This window comes from Stegodyphus dumicola, chromosome 9 (genome assembly GCF_044657685.1).
Source record: "Stegodyphus dumicola isolate Sdum_Otavi_A_Nest chromosome 9, ASM4465768v1".
NCBI classification, from domain to species: Eukaryota; Metazoa; Arthropoda; class Arachnida; order Araneae; family Eresidae; genus Stegodyphus; species Stegodyphus dumicola.
Window position 1 is genome coordinate 89417849 of NC_140776.1, and position 20581 is coordinate 89438429.

General features: G+C 30.7%; 1 protein-coding gene across 4 annotated transcripts in view; it reads left to right on the forward strand.

The window, feature by feature from the left end:
• Positions 1 to 20581, forward strand: part of Atg1 (serine/threonine-protein kinase unc-51-like protein Atg1) — a 279303-nt gene that overhangs the window by 209226 nt on the left and 49496 nt on the right. For all 4 annotated transcript variants that reach the window (XM_085823741.1, XM_085823743.1, XM_085823742.1 and 1 more), the window contains 6 exons: positions 7578 to 7660; positions 7759 to 7803; positions 9831 to 10054; positions 12083 to 12128; positions 12316 to 12367; positions 20230 to 20566. In XM_085823741.1, the coding sequence (XP_085679867.1) occupies positions 7578 to 7660; positions 7759 to 7803; positions 9831 to 10054; positions 12083 to 12128; positions 12316 to 12367; positions 20230 to 20566 (787 nt within the window). The remainder of the gene's footprint in view (positions 1 to 7577; positions 7661 to 7758; positions 7804 to 9830; positions 10055 to 12082; positions 12129 to 12315; positions 12368 to 20229; positions 20567 to 20581) is intronic.

Consider the following 20581-nt stretch of genomic DNA (forward strand, 5'->3'; position numbering starts at 1 on the left):
AACTTGCAGTTTCATGACATTAGTAAAGCTGGTATATCCCCAAACATGACAGGCATATGAGAGGATGGTACGCAAAAGGGTCTTGTAAATGAGTAATTTGTTGTCAATAAGAGAGAACAAAGTTCCGGTCAATAAATGGGGCAAGTGTTCATTTGAGGACACGGAACTTGTCTGTAATCTGTGTAATATGTAGGGTCCAAATGAGCCGCCTATCCAAAGTAATACCTAGGTATCGGACTTGCTTAGTCCACTGGATCGGGATATCATACATGTGGATGCATGCTTCATTGTCGATATTTCTACTTTTGGTAAACCAAACTGCTTCGGATTTTTCCAAATTTATTTTGACTTTCAAGGCATTCAGCCCTAGAGCCAAACGCAATCAAAGGCTTTAGTTACATCAAGGAAGATGACACCTGTAGTCTGGTAGTTCTGTAGGCCATGAGAGATCAGCTCTGTGACCCTGTACAGCTGGTGCACAGCTGAATGTTTCTTGCAGAGACGTTGTTTTGCTCAGTAAATGCCAGAATCCTCTGAAGGATGATGTATTCAGCGACCTTGCTTAATGATGATAACAAGCTGATAGGTCTGTAGGAGGATGGCTCCGAGGGTGGCTTCGGAAGCTTTGAGACTTGAGTGATAATAGCAGTCTTCCATGGCGATGGAATATGGCCCAGGTGTAGCATTGCATTGATGATTGCGACCAGTTTTAGCAACATGAGAACACCCATGTTTTTTATCATCGTGTTAGATATTTTGTCCAGTCCAGTCTTCTTAACTTGAAGTTTCTCGATGTAGTCATAGACCCCTGGTGGTTTGACAAGAGTAATGTTGTTTCTGTGTGGCTTTAAGAGGTATTGTGTTAGTGTGCTGGTGACCATGTGTTCCGTTGGAGGGTAGGAGTCAGCTAGTGACTCAGCTTTCTCGATTTTGGTGGAGGCAATTGCTGGTTGGCCATTTAAGGGCGGAATTTTGGTGTAGCGTCTCTTTAATTTTGCAGTTGCCTTTCAGACTAAGCTTTTCTCAGCTGAAAGGGAAGAGAGATAAGTGGCCCAGTCGTGTTAGCATGTGAGAGCTCTGACCTGAGGATTTAATCAGTTGAGTGTGGTCTTGTCTGCTGGGTATCTGTGCCTCTGCCATTCTTTGCGAGCAGCATTTCTTCTTTGGATGAGCTTTTTAAGTTCAGGGTCTGTGGCTTTTTTCTTGTGTTGACCAGGGATACTGTTGGCATCCAGAGCATTTAGCATATCATTTGTGAAGCTGGTGACCATTGCATCTAACACATCACCTGTATGTGCTGTTGAAATGTGAAGTGAGGTGTTGTTTAAGGCTTTGGCATATCCTGCCCAGTTAGTGATAAAGGCCTTTTTGTATGGTGTGCTACAGACAGAGGTCCCCACATTTATCATTACCGGGTTATGGTCAGAGGAAAGCTTGTCAAGAGTTTGGATGAATCTTGAGGAGCAGCCTTTGAGAAGGAAGAAATCCAAAACATTGGCTGATCTGTCATTGTAGCGTGTTGGGGTGTCTGGAGCTGCAATAGTAATTCTGGCCTCATTGGCAAATACAGTTCCTAGGTAAGAGGAATGGTTGCAGTTCCATGTGCGATGGTGTGCATTTAAGTCTCCGCCTATTATAGTTTTTCTGTTGAGTTGGAATAGCATTTCAAAGTCGCATGCAATATTCCCCTGTGATCTTTTTGTTGAAGGAACAGAAGCTGAGATAACAGTGAGTGTAGTGACTGTGATAGCTAGGGCCTCAATGGCTAAAAGCTGTGGCAGTGTTGTAAAGTGGTGGGTGTTGGAGCATTTAATAAGGATGATGAGTCCTTCTCCAGGATGTCTGATGCCTGTCCATTCACGGTCAAATCTGTAAAGGAAGTAGTTGGCAATCTGGAAAGTAAATTGTGAACTAAAAGCTTGTGTTCTTGTAGGAGAAGGATATCAGGGCAATACTCATTTACAAAGATTTGTCAATTCTATGGCATAGCCCGTTTGCATTCCATGTTACAATTACAAGATTATTATCCATAAATTATTCATTATTAGCTAACCCATGGATTTCTTCAAGAATAATATGCATTACCTGAATTTTATCTAAAATATTATCACATTAACGAAGTTCGGGTAGCTTACTTTTGTAAATATAAATAATTTGGATGATGTTACATCCAAAAATACTTTCAACTTCTTTCATAACTTTAATTCAAATATTTCCTGGCAGTATTTAAGTTTCTAGGGGGTAAATCACGACTTTTTACATTTGCATTATTGTTATTACTTTTGTTAACAGGCATAGGAGGAGAATTTCTTTGCACATTTTGCATACTAATGTTGCGTATATCCGCAGAGACATTAGGGGCAGAGGCTTTGCTTGAGTTTGAAGGAGGTTTAAATGCTTGGGCATAACTGATCCCTGGCTTGATACTGGATGACTTTATGGTCTTTTTATAGGTAGGGAACATAGGGCACTCCCTATATGATGCAATGTGAGGTCCAAGGCAATTCACACAGACAGGATTATCAATTCTGCCAGGTTTGTCACAATTGCTAGTTTTATAAAATCTGGCCAGTTTTTTTTTTTTTTTTTTTTTTTTTTTGAATTGCCAGTTTTATGAAATTTGACGCACCTGGGTGCAACATGGCAGTTCTCTGATGAATGGTGCCACTTCTGGTAATTGTTACATTGTGGCACCTGGTTCTTAGATATATATTTTTCTATTATGCCATAAAATGCTTTACTTTGTAGATTTCATCAGTATTCTTGTCAGGAAATATTTGTGCCTGAAATAATGGCATTATGGCTTTAGTACAGAATCTAGTTGATTGTACAACTTTATTAACATTATAATTTAGCTCGTGCAAGGCTCTGCAGTAGTACTAATTTCAGCATCGATGGGTAAGCCTCTGATGAGGACTTTTAATTGGCTTTTTATTTTTTGGGTTAAACACGTAATGTTCAATATTATTTTTCAGAAAGTAATCACTGAGGATTCTGTGGTCATTAGGTGTGGTTGGTTCAACTTTTAGGAACTCGCCGGTAACACAGCCAAAAAACTTGCATTCAGGTAGTTCACCCATTAAATCTTTCAAAAAGTCATAATATTTTGTGCCCACTTTGGGCCTGACCATAATAGGGAGTTTCGATTGTCAAACTGCGGATGTGGGTTACCTGCTTGGGGATTTGCAATATCCATATTTGCATTATTATTATTAAGAACATTTTCACTATGACCATTTACGTTATTAACCACATTTTCAGTACATGCATTTACATGATCAATACATACACTATGTATATTTTTGCCATCTATTATGCATGCTGGAACTGACAAGGAGAGCTTCGGGGATTCTCTCCCATTCATCTCTTAAGGTGATTTTTGGTGTTTCTGTATGGTTCAAAGAGTGTTCTATCTTTGAGTAATATGTCTGCCCATTGCATCTTCCATCCATTGCATCACCCATCCATCCATTGCTGTATGGCATTTAGGTGAAGGGAAAATGCAAGCCATGTCATGTCAACAGCATCCCTTGCTAGTATATTGTGTACTTTAATTAACCTACTCTGGCAGGCATTGTCATCCACGAACAGAAAATCTGGACATCTGCACCACAGGAAATATGGACGTAACCCTGGAGAATTTCTGTACATCTCCTCTATGATGTCATTATACCTCTGTCAAAGACTGAAGAGGGGTTCTGGCATTGGGTATTACATAGTTAATATATTTTTAAAAGTAAATATTGCTTTATATTAGAATTAGCGTATGTAATTAATTTACATATATTATATGAGTAAAAACATATTTATAAAAAAATTTTTTTAAATGTTTCACACAATTATTCTTCAGCCATTGCAGTCAGTTTCCTGAACTTCTGGTGATAATAACACTTTAAAAGAGCAATTCAAGGCTGTTGCTTGCTGTCAGCATTTGCGATTGCAATGCATGTTATCATCACTGCACAGCATGTATTTTCTCCAAATCATTTGAGATTGTGGTTTAAGTGAGCCTTCATTTTTATGCATTTTTTAAGCGAAATCCCCGAAATGGAAATTGAATGGTTTGAAAAAGTTAAGCAATATGAACTATCTGCTGCTGCTGCTGTTGTTCCCATGTCTATCAGGCAAGCTGGGTGGCAGAAAATGACCCTGAAGTGTTTTAAAGTGACAGATTGCAGTTGGTTTCGGAATCACTGTTAATAATGAAGCACATTTGTCGTAGAGCATGGCTGTTGACATCTGTTTCTGACCCAAAAATATGTGTTCCTGACACCAATATAATTTTTCTCAATTATGGTTTGTTTCTAGGGGAATGCATGCAACAGACTTCTGTGAACATAAACCAGCATTATTTAATAACAGAGAAATGATTCTTACAGATACATATGTGCTGTTAGCATTGACAAGATCTATGGCTGTCTCACAAGGAGTAGCATTTCTCCTCCTTTTTGTCATTAAGGCAACATATGTGTTTTCTTAAGGTGTAGTGGCCTCCTGCAGCATGCTTTCATATGGCGTTTTCATCTTTCGCAGTCAACTTCAACCATGAGAAAACACTCTTAGACATGCCAGTTAGTGTGCTAATTTGATTGACACTTTGCTTACCTCAAGTTGTCCAGCTGCTCGTCCATGATCATGTTGATTTAAATGATGTCTTACAGATATTCTGCAGTCAGTATTTTTGGTCAGAAATGAAAATTCACTAATATTTTTGGAACCCAATAACAAAATTTTTCTGTCTAATATTACTGCTTGCAACTACAAATAAAAAAAGAATACCAATCATTACCTTTAAAATCTTTTCATACATCACTCTCTACATATAATTTTCCTGTGACTGCATGACTGTCGGGAACAAAAATTTGATTAAATCATGTGTTGTAGCATTTGTCAAGTATTGTACTAGGCCAAATGTGCTGTAAGTCTCGAAATGGGATTTTGCATTGAATCGCAATAAACGGCATATCACTTTTCAAATTGTTGCCATTAAATATTATCATTGCGTTTTTTTGTAAAGAAATCAAATAATGAAGAATCTGCATAAATGTATGCATGTTTCTCACATTGTGAAATAAATGACAGTACCGAGAGCCATCAGATTTTGAATAATGTAATCCTCCACCCGAACTTGCGTACCTGGAAGCCAAAGTTTGAATTTCATATTTTGTAAATCTTTAGTAAAGTTAATGAATAAAATTAACGCACAAAATGTTGATAATAAAAAGACAAAAAAGTTTCGCAAGCCATCTTACTAAGACAATTGAGCATTGATATTATGAACTGAGAAAAGACTTTAAATATATATATATATGTATATATATATATTAAGCACTTAGCATTGCATCGGAAATTCAATGCATATGTTGCTAAGCTGCATTTAAAGTTTTTATAATTTTCCTATTGAATTGTATATGGCACATGTGCAAAGAAAATGATGCTTAGTAAGCTAAAAAGAAATAGGCAAAAAGTGGGGGTTTTAGGAGGAGTGAGTACCACAGCAAACTGATAGGCTGCAAGCTCAGCAAGAGCATAAAAAAAAACCCTTGAGAAACCCTTTTGGGCGACTGTTATAATCCGAAACATTAAAATTTTTTTTCATAAATATGTTTTTACTCATGTAGCATACTATATGTAAATTAATTACTTACGCTAATTCTAATATAAAGCAATATTTACTTTTAAAAATATATTAACAATGTAATACATATGCCTTGAAATTTTGAGCATTTAAAATTTATACACAAAAGAGCTCAAAATATTTATATTTAATTAGAATTTCAACCCATTCAAGTATTTAACCACTTGTGCTAAAAAGACGTGCTACGCATGCCGAGATGCTTTTGTCTCAAACCGCGAGTGATGTGAACACCACATCGATAGGCATTTATCGAAAAAATGAAAATAACGTGGTGCACACATCGCCTAAGAACGAGATTGTTTATTTCTTGAGTTATAGCTCTGGATTGCACTCGCAGACACGGAGTGGTGTAAATGAGACACTTTACTGCTTGTTATATTGTAGCGCACGGCATTGCAACCGTGAAGTTTAGTTGTAGCGCAAGTGGTTAAAAAAAAAGAAAAGTATGGAAAATTTGAATTATTTTTCCTTTTGTAGGCAGAAAAAAATGTTTGATTGTTGGTCAAAGATATATACTTTCCATTACAGAAATGCTTTAAATAATAAAAATATTGGCATTAATTTTTTTTAATCAATTTCATTAACATTACAAAATCTAATATTTTTAACTCCTTCCCCAAGTTTCTATGCTTACATTTAGGAAAATTTTATCCTACCTTTATTTAAATAAAGATTAGGTATATGGTTTGCAAACATGGTGTTTATTTATATTTGTTTTGTTTTTTTGTACTTTATTTCAAAAAATTTATTGTTTTAAAGCTTTAAAAAATAAATTTTATCAATCTAAATTCTCAGAAATCATTTGTTAGGTGAATATTATCATTCTAAGATATACTGCTGAATATCTGTTTCTCTTGCAAAAACAGCCGAAGACTGTTTTCCTAGTTTACTTTTTTATGAGTTACACTGTCATGCCTTTACATTCAGGAAAAGAAAAAGCTCTGCTGAGATTTTAAATAGGATACACTGTATTGATGTTTGAAGGGCTGTGGAGTTGTTTTAAGAAGTGGTTGTTTATATATATATATATATCTTTGTAAACATTGCCTAAATTAATAAATAATTCAAAAATTGTAAAACTGATATGCTAATGGGTATTCTTTTGGGTGTTTTCTATAAACATCTTTTTTTCAGTTAAAATGAAGGAATGAAAATTTTTATTTATGTATACCAGTGGTATTCAACTACAGCTTGTAGCCTCATTTGGGGTTGCAAGAATTCATAGTGTGATCGCAAGGTGGATAAAAATCCTAAAAAATCTGAATTGATGATATATAACTAAGGGTTAATGCTGTGGTAGGGTCATACAGCTGTTTTTGGTGTTTTGAATTCATATGTTGTTTACACTGCCATAAAGTTCGAATACCACTGATGTACATCATAAAGCAGAAAGCATAATTTTATTTTTATTTTCACTGTACTGTATTTTTGAGGTCAAGAGTTGTTGTTACTACTACTACTACTACTACTACTACCCCCCCCCCCAAGTTTTCATTCAGTGGAACATATAACCGATTTCCGACAACTGAAATCTAGATGCTTTTAATAGTAAAAAGGTAAATAAATAAATTAATTGATATATGTATTGTAAAATATTTCTACTTAAAGGATGTGATGAATTTGATTTTGAGTGTGTCAGCTGGCTGTAGGTTATTTACGTAACTATCCTCTGGGATTCAAAAGAAGTTATCATTTTACCTGAAAATTTATTTTGCCTCTGTTAAATTATTAGGAAATGAAATATTTTTGTATCAGTTTTGTAAAGACTTAAAAATATTTTTGTAAATTTTGGTTTAATGTCTTGTAAATTTTGGTTTAATGTCTGTCATACATAAAGTCTATCATTAAGGCAGCATAAAAATTATTATTTAATTTTGAAATTTTTATATATTTATTTATGTTGTTGAAATATGTATAATAAAATAATGTTTTCTTCTAGTATACCCAGTGGCACATCTCAAGAACTCACCGATTTACTTATTCGCTTGATGAAACGAGATGCCAAAGATAGAATGGATTTTGGTATGATTTTGTATTTCCTTAGGCATTGATATGAGAAAAAGTTTACCTTATATTTATGTTTTTTATGCTTATTTGTGTATTCATTTTTTATTCCTTAGATGAGCTTTTCAATCATCCATTCTTGAAAGCTGTGCCTCGAAGCAGTAAGTACTGTTTCAATTCATCTGTTAAAAATTCATTGTAAACATTAAACCATTGTACAATAGACTCTCAATTAATTCGGTTAATCTAAAAGAAAAAGCAGGAAAGAAGAATTACTTACAATTAACAGAAATAGTAGTAACAGTTGATTTTAATTTTTAGGTAACTTAATTTGGAGAATAAGTTACTTTGATTATGTAAATTAACTCAACATTTAAAACAGAAAAAAAGTAATATTTCTGATTATATTAATCTTGTATTTTGAATGCAAAACAGAAAATTTAATGGTTGTATTTGTGTGCGTGGTTTCCCCCCCCCCCTCCCTCAGTTCAGTAATTTATTTTTAAGAGATTCTGTACTATTTTCAGATTGTGTAAAATTGCATACAGTTGATAAAAGTGATTCCTACATATTGTGACATCATTTGCTAATGCTGTTGCTGTCCCACATATTTTCATCTTCCGCCCTTTTTTTAATTTCGCATAGAATTTTTTTTTTAACTAATTATTTATGGTAGTAATTTTTCCATTGTTCTGCAATAAACAAACCTAACTTTTTTTAGGTAAGGCCATGCTAATTCAAATGCTGATTAACTTGTCTCTGGTTTAAAAAAAAAAAAAAAAAAAAAAAAAAAGTTTAGGTTTGTGGTGACATAAAGAAGAGATTAATACTATTGGAGAAATCAAACAAGAATTGTTGTTGTGCAAAATTGTGCATGCACTTAAGCAGCTGAGGAAGATGGTTCTGTAATTAAACCATTGAAATTAGTCATGCAAAATTTACAGATATAACACTGTTTCTTGTGTTTGATGTCTCAAATAATAATTATCATGTTATTTTAACCTAAAAGATTAATACTTTAAAGGCAAAGAGGGTTGTTGTATTGTCATCACCTATAGTAAAAAGATTTTTATAAATTGCACTAATAATGATTATAAATTGTGCTAGTAAAATGTTGCATTACATTACAAAACTCCTTCATAATAAATTAGTGTTTTGAGGAAAGTATATTGTATAGTGTTATATTTGCATATCCAAAGTATTCTGTGTGCAGCTGCAAAGCACTGTGAATTTGTACGAAGTTCTATTCAACTGCTGGAGTAGTTAATTTTCTTTTATATAAACATAAATGTATTCATCTTTATAAAGGTATCAAGTTTCTATACAGTCAAAAGTCGTTAATCCGGACTCGTCAGGACTTCGGCGATTCCGGATTATCGATTTTTCCAGATTATAGATCATCAGTTTAAATCTGGTAAGATGGCATGCAGAAATTATAAAATTAAAAATATGAAACCTTAATTTATGAAATAAAGAACAATTATGATGTAAAGGGAATTTTTTTTTTCAATTATGATCTGAAGGTTTTTTTTTTTTTTTTTTTTTTTTTTTTTTTTTTTTTTTTTTTGTTGTAAATTTACCAAAAAAAAAAAAAAAAAAAAAAAAAAAAAAAAAAAAAAAAAAAAAACTTAATATTTATTTGTTTATCTTATTAAACATTTCTTTCAATGTAAGTTGTTTAAGTTGCTTCGTTTTTTATGTGAAAATACATTCTCTTTAATTCTATAAACAGACATGATTTCTTGTTCAGTTGCAAAGTTCCGCTGTTTAAGTCCTATAATTGCTGTGTCGAGAATACCGACTAATTTGTCAATCGAAATTTTTTCATTTTCAATAACCTCTGTGACTTTCTTCGCTATCGGAAGCGAATTATAATGACGAGGAATTTGATTTAAATCATATCAAAGGCAGAGTACATCATTCCAGAGTATAGATCATTCCGGATTATGGGTGTCCGAATTAACGACTTTTTACTGTATTATATATATATAGGTATCTCCATTTAAGCTTTGAAATAAATTATATATATGTAAAAGAGAACAAATATTGCATTTAATGTAAAGATAATGGTAAACTACCTAATGAAAAGAAGGCACACATCATAGTGTATAAATATCTGTACACAGCATGCAGTTATACATGTCATAAATGTTATTTTTGTTCAAATTAACTATAGTCTGTTCTTCAGGTTCTCCAGTTCCAGTACCAACACGACGTTCAGTGTCACCTAAGGTATCTCCTTCAAGTCCTAGTTCCCCTTATGGCTCTCCTGCACCACAGAGCTGGGATAGGGAAGTGGGTGGAGAAGACATGGCTCAAAGTTCGTCATCACTCTCTCCATCTCCTATAAACAACTCTAATATGTATACAAATTCTGAGCAGCGGTATTCTCCACCCTCACCTATTGAACAGGTAGCTTTTTTTCTGATTTTTCATTGCCCATACATAATTAATACTCTCTATTAAAAAAACTTCATTTTAACAAAAATTATTTCTAGGCACATAAGAATGTAAATAATGATACTATTTACTATTCACATTTTTATGCATTTTCAATGATGATATGACTGAAGCTTAAAACATTTAAACTGATTCAAATTTCAATAAATTATTCTCTCCTTGTTTGATTTAAGATTTTTTCTAGCTGTCATTTACTTTGTAAATTTTGAATTTTATAAAGGTTGTTCATCCTTCTGATATATGTATAATCAAGCATTGATAATTTTATGTCATTTTAAATAACCTCTTTACTTTTTTCCTTCTATCAATATTCTATCCTTTGTAAGGGTAGAGTAAAATACTTCTTAAAAAATTAGTTGTTATATGGAAAGATAGTGAAATTTGTTAATTTGAAAGAAACTTGCTATCAAATATATATAACATGCAGAAGAACAGCTTCATTAAAATGAACATATATAATGATTTGATTTCAATGAAACTTTTCTTGAAAAAATTTTTGTTGGTGTACATTTCATATTTTCTCAGTTCTCGATGTAATTTACATGAAAACTGTTTACCCCTTTCACTGTTTTGATTAATTATTAAATTATCTTTTCTGCTTTAAATAAATAAATAAAAGGACATAATAGATATCCATAAAAATTATAAAATTAAATATTTTTATACTTCTGTGTATATTTTAAAGCATGCTGCTCGTTTTATCTCCCTTCTTGCATTCATAGATTAGTAATTAATGCATTCAGTTAGAAATGTTTAATGGAAAGTTAAAACTAGTGTTTTAAGGTTTTTTTTTTTTTTTTTTTTTTTAGTTTCAAATTCCCCCTCCCACCAGAAATTCTCAGTTCATTCTTAGCTTTTTAATTTGAATTATAACTTATTATTTTTATTTTACTACTAGAATTTTAATATTAGTTTATTTTTCTAATGCTAGGCTGATTTTTTTAAATTGGTAACTGCTTTGTACTGCAGAGGTTATTTACACATTGTTACAACAAATTTTGTTTGGAAAAGAAATTAAAAGTGTTCCAGAGATTCAATGAGAATAACTTATCATTTGAAATCTTAATCTTATCGCATGCAATTAAATATTGTCTGTTGTTAAAATGTAAACCGGTTTTGAACTAGTAGCATTATTTCGCTTCTATAAAATGTATCCTTATTCTGTATCTAAAAAACGCCATAAAAACAGGGAATGAATCTTTTTAAATTCAAAATTAATTAAAATATTATTCATAATGAAGATAAAAATCTGCCAAACACTGCTTTAATGTAAAAAAAGGAGATGTGGAAACCATATTGTAAATGAAACCTATATGTATTTATTTAAATGACTGTAAAATAAAAAAGTAAGTTTTTAAATTTTAAATGTTTTGAAAGTGACATACAAACTTAGTTTCAAGACTTAATTAGTCTCACACAATGGGGAAGAAGGTTGCAGAAGTGTTAAAATCCATTTTTAGTATAATAATTTAACTGTTGCATTTCAAAACAAAATTCTGGTTATCTATATATTGAGCCATCACAGAGTGAAACTCCATACAATCAAAATCTTTTACTAAATATTGTAGGCGAAAGTTAATTAAATTTTTAGTTCTTGTTCATATCTATGAAGGTCCTCTGAGACTTCAGTAGTAGATTTTATTCTTTTAATAAAAAGAGAACTTTCTAAGGGTAAATCTAAAACACAATGGAAGAGGGGGAAAAGCGGAACAATGCAAAATTGCTACCTATAAGAAATACCTTCTTTTCTTTGAAATCAAAACATAAAGGACTGAAAAAGATAAAAGTACTCTTTGTGAAAAAAAAAAGGGTAGAATACTTTAGAAATAAGTGTTAAAGCAAAAAAAAAACTTTGTAATTTGTATTGGATTAAGTACTATATTTCTCGAGAGGGGAGAAAGTTAACTAATGTAATTGAATTTTTTCTGGAAATAAAGGATTTGCATTATTTCATATTGAAATCTAATCATTATTTTACAGGGATTTGTTGTTGTGCCTCCTAATTTACCTGAAGAAACTAGATATGGTATGTTTATTTACCCCTGTTTTCCAACAAAAATTTGTTTTAAATGTTGTCTGTAAAAGTTTCCATTATTGCTAAATTTTACAATCAGCAATATCTAAAGTATTTAGATTTTTAGTCCTATTTTTAGTGATATGTTCCAAAATTTGGATTTAATAATACTTTATTTTATTTATCATTCCCTTTTTAGGTGAAATGAACAAAAATAGTTCCTTGAAGCACCATCTGAGTGATCCTAATGTGTAAGTTAAATTCTTATACTCATAGTGAGTCATTATCATTTTACAACATAATAATCAATGAGTAGATTATTGATAAAATGTGTTGGTTAGATGTATATATATAATACATACATGCATGCACATTTTATATGAAAAGATTATGTTCATTTTCAGTTTTAGGTATTCTGTATGTTATTGAATTAATTTTTGCTGAAACCAGTATTACCACTTTTTATAAACATCCCAAAAAGCATTTTCGTGTACTATCAGATTCAGTCCTCTAGTGATTTTATTCAATGGGGCAAAATTTTTATTTTAAAATCGTATGAGAAAAATACATCACTTTAACTGATAAAGTTTTCTTAAACAATAATAGCAGAAGACATCAACAGATTTAATTCAATAATTAATAGTTCTTTATAGACAAGAAAATTGTAAAGTACTTCATCATTAAATCTGAAAGACTTTGAAGTTTATTTCTTGAAAGTATGCCATATTGCTGAATTTTCATTCTTGAACTTTTTTACAGATTTATAGTATTTGTTGTTAGAGTATACATGATGCTTTACCATTGCCTAAATGTTTTCTGTAAAATTGCAGTATAGCAAGCAGGCAAGACTTTTCAACAACTCATTTAAGCATTGACTCATGCTTTATATTATTATTCTTTTATATGGTTACATTGTCTTGGAGATAGTTCAGTAAGTGAAAAGTTTTCAAAAATGGAATTAAAAAGTTCTGCAAAATTTCAATGCACAAAGCCAGGTATGTAGATACAGAACTGTGCATATCAACTGCAAAGTTCCTTATGAGGAGAATATATTCTGTGCTTATGTAGATGTCATCTCCAAAGTTTTATTTAGAAAAGAATAATTCTTTCCTCAAATCCCCTCAGATGCAATTGAAACTGTCTGGCCTTTCAAAGTTAAACTTTTTTTTTTTTTTTTTTTTTTTTTTTTTACCCCATTGCCGATATAAGATGTGAATGTATTAAGGGTGTGAAGTATATAAATTCAGGATCAAAGAATGAAATTCTTCCTTATTCCATTCATATTCCTTGTTGTCATGGCCAAATACTTGTTATCCTTTTTTCAGATTTGTTGTTAACTGCAATGTGGCTGTATGAAATTGTGGCAACTTGTGGATGACACTCAGAATGGTGCTTTTGTAATCACCCTGTGAATATTCTCATTTGATTTTCTTGTCTCTTACTAAAAACTTATAAGGTTTTCTAGATTTCTTTTTCTTGCTGACAATTTTTCAAAAATAACTTTTAAATTATATTTGGAAATCAAGTGATAACTTTCACAAAATGTCTTATGCCATCTCTTTTTTTAAACATATTGCTCTCTTTCCATTATTATAAAAGCATTATTAAATGAAATGAGCAATTCCGCTAAAAATGGAAAAAGTAACAATTAGATATATTATTTTGATATAGTGCAAAACACAACTTTTATCCATAGAATTATTGGTAATCAAACTTGAACATGAAAACTTGCCTAGCAGATTTATGCAGGCTTGGTAAATTATGTGCAAATAGTTTGGACAGAAACATTTCATAATATACAGCAGTACTTAAAATCGGTGGCAGCTGTTATCTTTTGTTATACAGTATACAGGTACACTTTTGTGTGTGTAAAACTTTAAAATATAAAGCTTATATGGTAACAAATATTACTGCAAATAATAATGATAATAGTAATAAATAAATAACATTAAAAAACAAAATTAAAAAATAATAAAAAGTAGCAAAACAGTACTGCCAAAAATTTGCCAATTCTTAGCTTGCTTTTCTTAGACTGTGCTGAGCTGTAATGTTTCTGACGATCTGACATCCTTCGTTCAGGTCAGGTACCTTGTAAAAATGTTATTATTAAATATAATATGTCTCAGTTTTTAAATATGTGCAAATTGCTCATGCATGTGAGTTATTCTAAATTTATGTAATTCAATCATGTATGTGAAAATTAATAGTCCAAAATCATTCTGCAAATAAAATCATTCTGCAACATTAGTCATGTACGTTCTTCATATGTCTTTGAAATAAAACTGGAAAGAAAAAGAATTTGTAGTTTGGTTGATAGCAAAAGTCTTTAAAATATCAAAATCATCAGCAATATCTTCCCTGGAACATTTAAAATGCATGGGGCAAAAAGTGAGTTATTACAAGAAAAGAAACTATCAGCACTAAGAATGCTAAAAAATTGTCATGGGACAAAAATCATTAAAAAAAACTGCTGCATAAAATAATTTAAAAAAGGGGGGATGCAGCAGCAAAAATGACAAGAACAAGGATTGTCAACAACAAGAGCAGCTAGTGCAGAAGATTTTAAAAAACTGGGAAAGTGCAGTGACGCTTCAAAAAATCTGATTCTCATGATGCAGACAAATTGAAAAAGGTCAATATGGTGCTGCGATGTTCAGGGGGAATGAGTCTATAAAAAAGAGCTGTTGTCATGAAGGAAAATAAAATTTGTATTAAATTGAAACCATTTTTGTAATTAATTTTTCTGAAATAACTGTAAATCTTATGTTTCCTTTATCTTTAATCAAATATAACAAAAAATAAACAAATTCCACTTTCTAAAGTGTAAGGACATGCGCATAATGTTTCTCTGGTATCTTTTTTATTGTAATGAGATTGATATCCCTGAACTTGATGCTGTATTAATTTTAATTCTTTGAGTGTCATTAACTAACTATAATTTTATTTACTTACTTCCTTTATGGATCTAATAACATCCTGATCAATAGAAATTAATAAAAAATAAAGAGCAAAATTATTATAAATGTAAAAATAAAGAGCAAAATTATTATAAATATAAAAATAAAGAGCAAAATTATTATAAATATAAAACTAAAGAGCTTCTTTTAATTAGACAAATCTAGTTAATAGATGCTATTTAAAAACAGCTTTTCATGAGCAGATCCCTAAAGCTGTCTCATATTGAGGTAAAAATACAAAACAGTTGCGGCAGCTATTCAGCCACATTATGCGACTACGAAAATAACCAAAGTCTCAGAGAAAAATTATTCATAAGTTAAATAACTTAGTTAGCAGTTAAACAGCAGCTCAAAATGTTAGTTGGGGAGGAAAAAATATGTTTAACCCTTCTCGAACAGACCATTTAATAATAATCGATATGTGGTGTATAACAAACATGGCTGAATCACAGTTTGAGAATTTAGCAGATTCTTTGTCATAAACAGTTTTCATTTTGAAGTATAATTATGGTTTGAATTTAAATCATGATACAGTATGCTTTTTAAATTATCTATAATTTTTAAATTGCATTTTATATATAGAAAATTAATAATTATAATAATTAAAACTAATAATTAATTATTAATTTTATATTTATAATATTCTCCTAGGAAAGGAAATGTAAAACTGTTGCAAACTGAAATTTGGAATTGTTAATAAAGAGGATGTTGTTAAAGCAATTAAAAACTTTTAATGAACTTAAAACAATAAGTTTAAAATTTGTAATGGTATGCATTAAAAAAAAATTATACATAAAAATAAGGTTAGAGCAGTATATGCGTAAAAAAAGAAATAAGTTATTGCTTATTTCCCAGAAGAGGGTTGACTTATCAAGGGGAATTTTAAAAATTTCCCCCAAAAAATCCACAATAGTTTAGGTATGACCACATTTTGTCTCCTTCGTATGTTTGAATGAATTCTTTTAATCATGAAAAACTAATACAGTCAAAAGTCGTTAATCCGGACTTGTCGGGACTTCGGCGATTCCGGATTATAGATCATCAGTTTAAATCTCGTAAGATGGCATGCAGAAATTCTAAAATTAAAAATATGAAACCGTAATTTATGAAATAAAGAACAATTATGATCTAAAGGGTATCAAAATTTACAACAAAAAAAAAAAAGCTTAATATTTATTTGTTTACTTTATTAAACATTTCTTTCAATGTAAGTTGTTTAAGTTGCTTCGTTTTATGTGATAATACTTTCTCTTTAATTTTATAAACAGACATAATTTCTTGCTCAGTTAAAAAGTTCCGCTGTTCAAGTCCCGTTAATTGCTGTGTCGAGAATACCGACTAACTTGTCAATCGAAATTTTTTCGTTTTCACTAACCTGTCTGTCACATTCTTCATGTCTTTATCCATTTTTTGCAGCAATTCCACTTTTTGTTTGATGGACATCGAAACATACTTTCATTTTATACGATCCTTTGGGAGCTCCAGAATCAGAAATTCTATTTGACATAATCGAAAGTTCAAGTTTACTTTTATAGTATTGGTCTTACAGTCTGCAAAAAATAATAAGCGGGATCCAATTTGAAAATTAAGGAACAACGCAATCATCAACATTAACTGAAATAGATAATTAGATAATTTTATCTTATACCGTCCGTTATACATAAAACATGCATGCGAAAACGTATTCTGCGCTTGCACACACGCATATGCGCAGACGTAAAAGGTCTTAAGCGCATGCGTAAACGCCTATGCGCATGTGTCAACGTGGCACATGCGCAGAAAGTTTTTAGCTTTGAGGTCTGGATTATAGATCATTCCGGATTATGGGTGTCCGAATTAACGAGTTTTGACTGTACATAAAATTTGCATTTAAGTGAATAATCAATAATTTTCAAACTTAAAGGTAATTAATTACCTACACAATAAAAAAATATAAAAAGATATTTACAAAAGATGGTATAAAAACTGATGCAGAATTTAGAAGTATCAATGCATATAAAACATTGTGAGAATATTATTCAATTTAAACTATTATAGAATTATAAAGTCTTAATTACATTTCTGTATAAGAATGTAGGCCAAAAATATTTAGTTTTCATAACAGTTTAAATTTCATAGCTGCTATTGTATAGTTTTTAATCAAAAATTAAAATTCATGTATGTATTAATTTCAAAGATTTTCAAACATGCTCTATGTGCTAATTGTTGAAGAGAAAAAATGGCAAATAATTCAGTTTCTGCCATGCAGATATTACTTTTAATGCAAGTAATATCTATTATGGTAGCAGAAAAAACAAATACAATGAGAACACTGTGCATTCCTGGCACACTTCAAAAACATACTGAATGTGTAAATTTACATTGGAAGAAGCAAAATGCATATGATGATCCAGTTCTCATCTAACGAATTAATCAAATGACTTGAGACTAGATGTGATCTTTGTATGCATGCTATCACACTAATATGTTAAAAAAACCCAAATATTATATTTAATCTAAAACTTCTGATAGTTTATCACTTACTTTAAGATAATTTTTGCATTTCAAATTGCAGTTTCTCCGTAATACATATTATCCCCTTCCCATATGAGCCTATGAAGATTAAGAATAAGAAAAATCACAAATTCTATTTTTCAAATTATTGTATTGTTCTTCACAAAAATGAAAACATTTTTACATTATTGTAATACATGGGGTGCATAATAAACCTGGAATATCTTAGCATGCAACAACAGTTGTTTCAAAGAATAGTATCTTCTTAGTTTTTGATTTATTATCCTATTGCTAATTAAAAAGTGCATCTTGATGAAATTTGTATGTGCCCTTAGATTTGATAATTTTTTCCTTTATTATTTCACAGTGCATATTTATTAGACACTATTTTTGATTCAGACAGCAGAGAGTGCGACAAAATGAATACCCATGCTTGCATTTGATGTGCAAGAATATAGATTAAATAAGTCATAATGGAGGAGATTACATCGATACTATGTTAATTCAAACAAAATTCTGTTAGAAGATCAGCATCTTAACAGTTTATTTTTTTTTCAATCAAAACAAATAAGAATTGAGTTTTATCAAGGTTTAAGACCATATAATAAGAATGCATTAAATAATCCAAAGAATTTCAGCATCTGGTGGTAAATTTGTTGCTGTCTTTATGAGCAGAAAGTCCATGATAAGTGCAACATCTGTATCAAGATGTTGCACTTACCCTTGCAGTAATAATGATATAGTAAAAAAAGGAAAAAGAAGAGGAAGAAGATACAGATTCATATAATAAACTTTATCTCAAGGAACTATTATGAACTGTCATAAATTATGACTGTTAGCCTACTATTATTATATCTATTATATCTACTATAATTATATCTAATAGATATATTAATCAAAATATCAATATACTATTTATACTGTTATACTATTTTATATTATGTGTTATATTATACTATGTACTATTTTGAATATTACTTTAAAAATAAACCAAAGTGTAGTGGGACTATACCTACATTACTTATAGTAAACATTGGGTGTCCCACTACATTTCCACCTGAACCTGAATCTCTATCAAGATGTTATGGCTATTATAAGAGAAAATGAAAAATGCTGTCTAGTATATATCACATTGGTATGTGAACCAGAGAGCTTTCAGATTACTTAGTTCATTTGGAGCACAAGCATAATGAAAGATGAAAAGGCAATAGGGGGAAGAACAACTTTTAATTGTATTCTTGAAAAACAATTGACCTTACTGCCAAAAATATTTTGTATGAATATGCTGAACTTCATGGTCTAGAAAAAAGAAAATGTGAATGTATTTAAAAAAAAAAGAGTGCAAAAGTTTTTGAATGAATTTGTTCAGTTAATCCAAAAATTTCTAAAGATTTTATTTAAAATTGTTATTTAATTTTGGTTCAATGCTACATATTATAATGACTTGAAAGTTTATGTTATGAAATTTGCAGAGAAGCTGTGATGATACTTAATCAGTTGAGACTATTTTGTAACACTTACATATGAGTGACTGACCATTGCTTTGAACTTTTAAAAAAGTTAAAAAATCATTTTTAAGACATTTAATAATATAACTTTACAAACTGAAATATGCATGTAAAAATACTAAGGAGCTATTATAGATTTAGCACATGTGCTGCCATCTGTGAAAATACTTGTAATTGGTAAACTGGGCTTACTTGCCAGCTGCATGATAGCTTGTTATTGATCATCTTACCTGAGAACTGAGTATAAATATTGCTTTAGTAAACGCATACAATGTTGCAATGTTTAGGTGTTCAGGAAGAGATTAAATAACACACTTGGCATGCTGAAATGAATCATTTATTTCTCAAAACCATAATTAAATGTATGATCCTCTGAGTGCCTCGGACTTTTAGATCTATCATCTAGACCTGTATTTAAATAGCCTTTATCAGCTAAATTTATATATTTACTTAATTTAGTCTCTATTTTCATAAACTTGCATTTATTAAGATGGCATTTATATTGTTAAAGAAAGTAAGAAAGCAATATATCTTAAATTATAAGCTAATATATGCAAAGTTACAAAAAAAATCCTGTGACTGGATAAAGGCAGTCATGGTGCTCAAAGAGTTAAAATTTTAAATCTCTTTTTTATTTATTTTATTTTCTAAAGAAATGTTATGAGCAGACTGCTCAAATTCTTCAATGACAGGGATAAGACTAATGGAAAATAGTGTATTGCATGTGAGGAGTTTTGTAGAATGTGCAGAAAAGGTGAGTATTGTTTATTTAGTTCTGTGTTATCTTGTATTTGCCACGGGGAACAAAAAATATTATTTCGTATGCCAAATACTAGTATACTCATGTAAATTCAGTTGCTACTGTAAGTAATCTGTTATATCTATATTTAAATAATAAAACAACAGAAAATAATTTAAAAACATAAAATTGCAGATAAAATCTTTATGTCTATGAATAGACACAATTAATGCACTGAAAATGTTAGCTTTGTAAAACTAATTAATATTTCCGAATCATCCATCTTTTTTAGTTTTAATTTAGCGAATTCTGTAATGAAAAGTGAAAATTATTTGTTAGATAGTTTGTTACATAATTTCATTTAAAAAATTATGTTTGTTACATAATTTCATTTAAAAAATTATGTATCTTTTCAGATCGCCCTCAAAAATGCCAGTAACAAATTCAGCATTTAAGAAATCTACTCATAATACCAATATAAACCTTGCTACTAAAGCTGTTAAATACCAGATGATGCATGTCACTTCAGAAGAGCAGCCTCATACTTCATCCATGCAAATCTCTGAAACTGGTTCTGATAACCATGTAGCACCAACTAACGTATTAGTAGATGCTGTACCTGTGCCAACACAGAAAGTAGCCTATGAACAGATCGAACACAGTCTTCAAAATACTCCTGCCTCTTCACCCCAGGAAGGTTTTGATCTCTCTAAAAAGATATTGTCTCCTGGGACTTCACCTACTTCGCCAAAGGTTAGAAATCAGTAA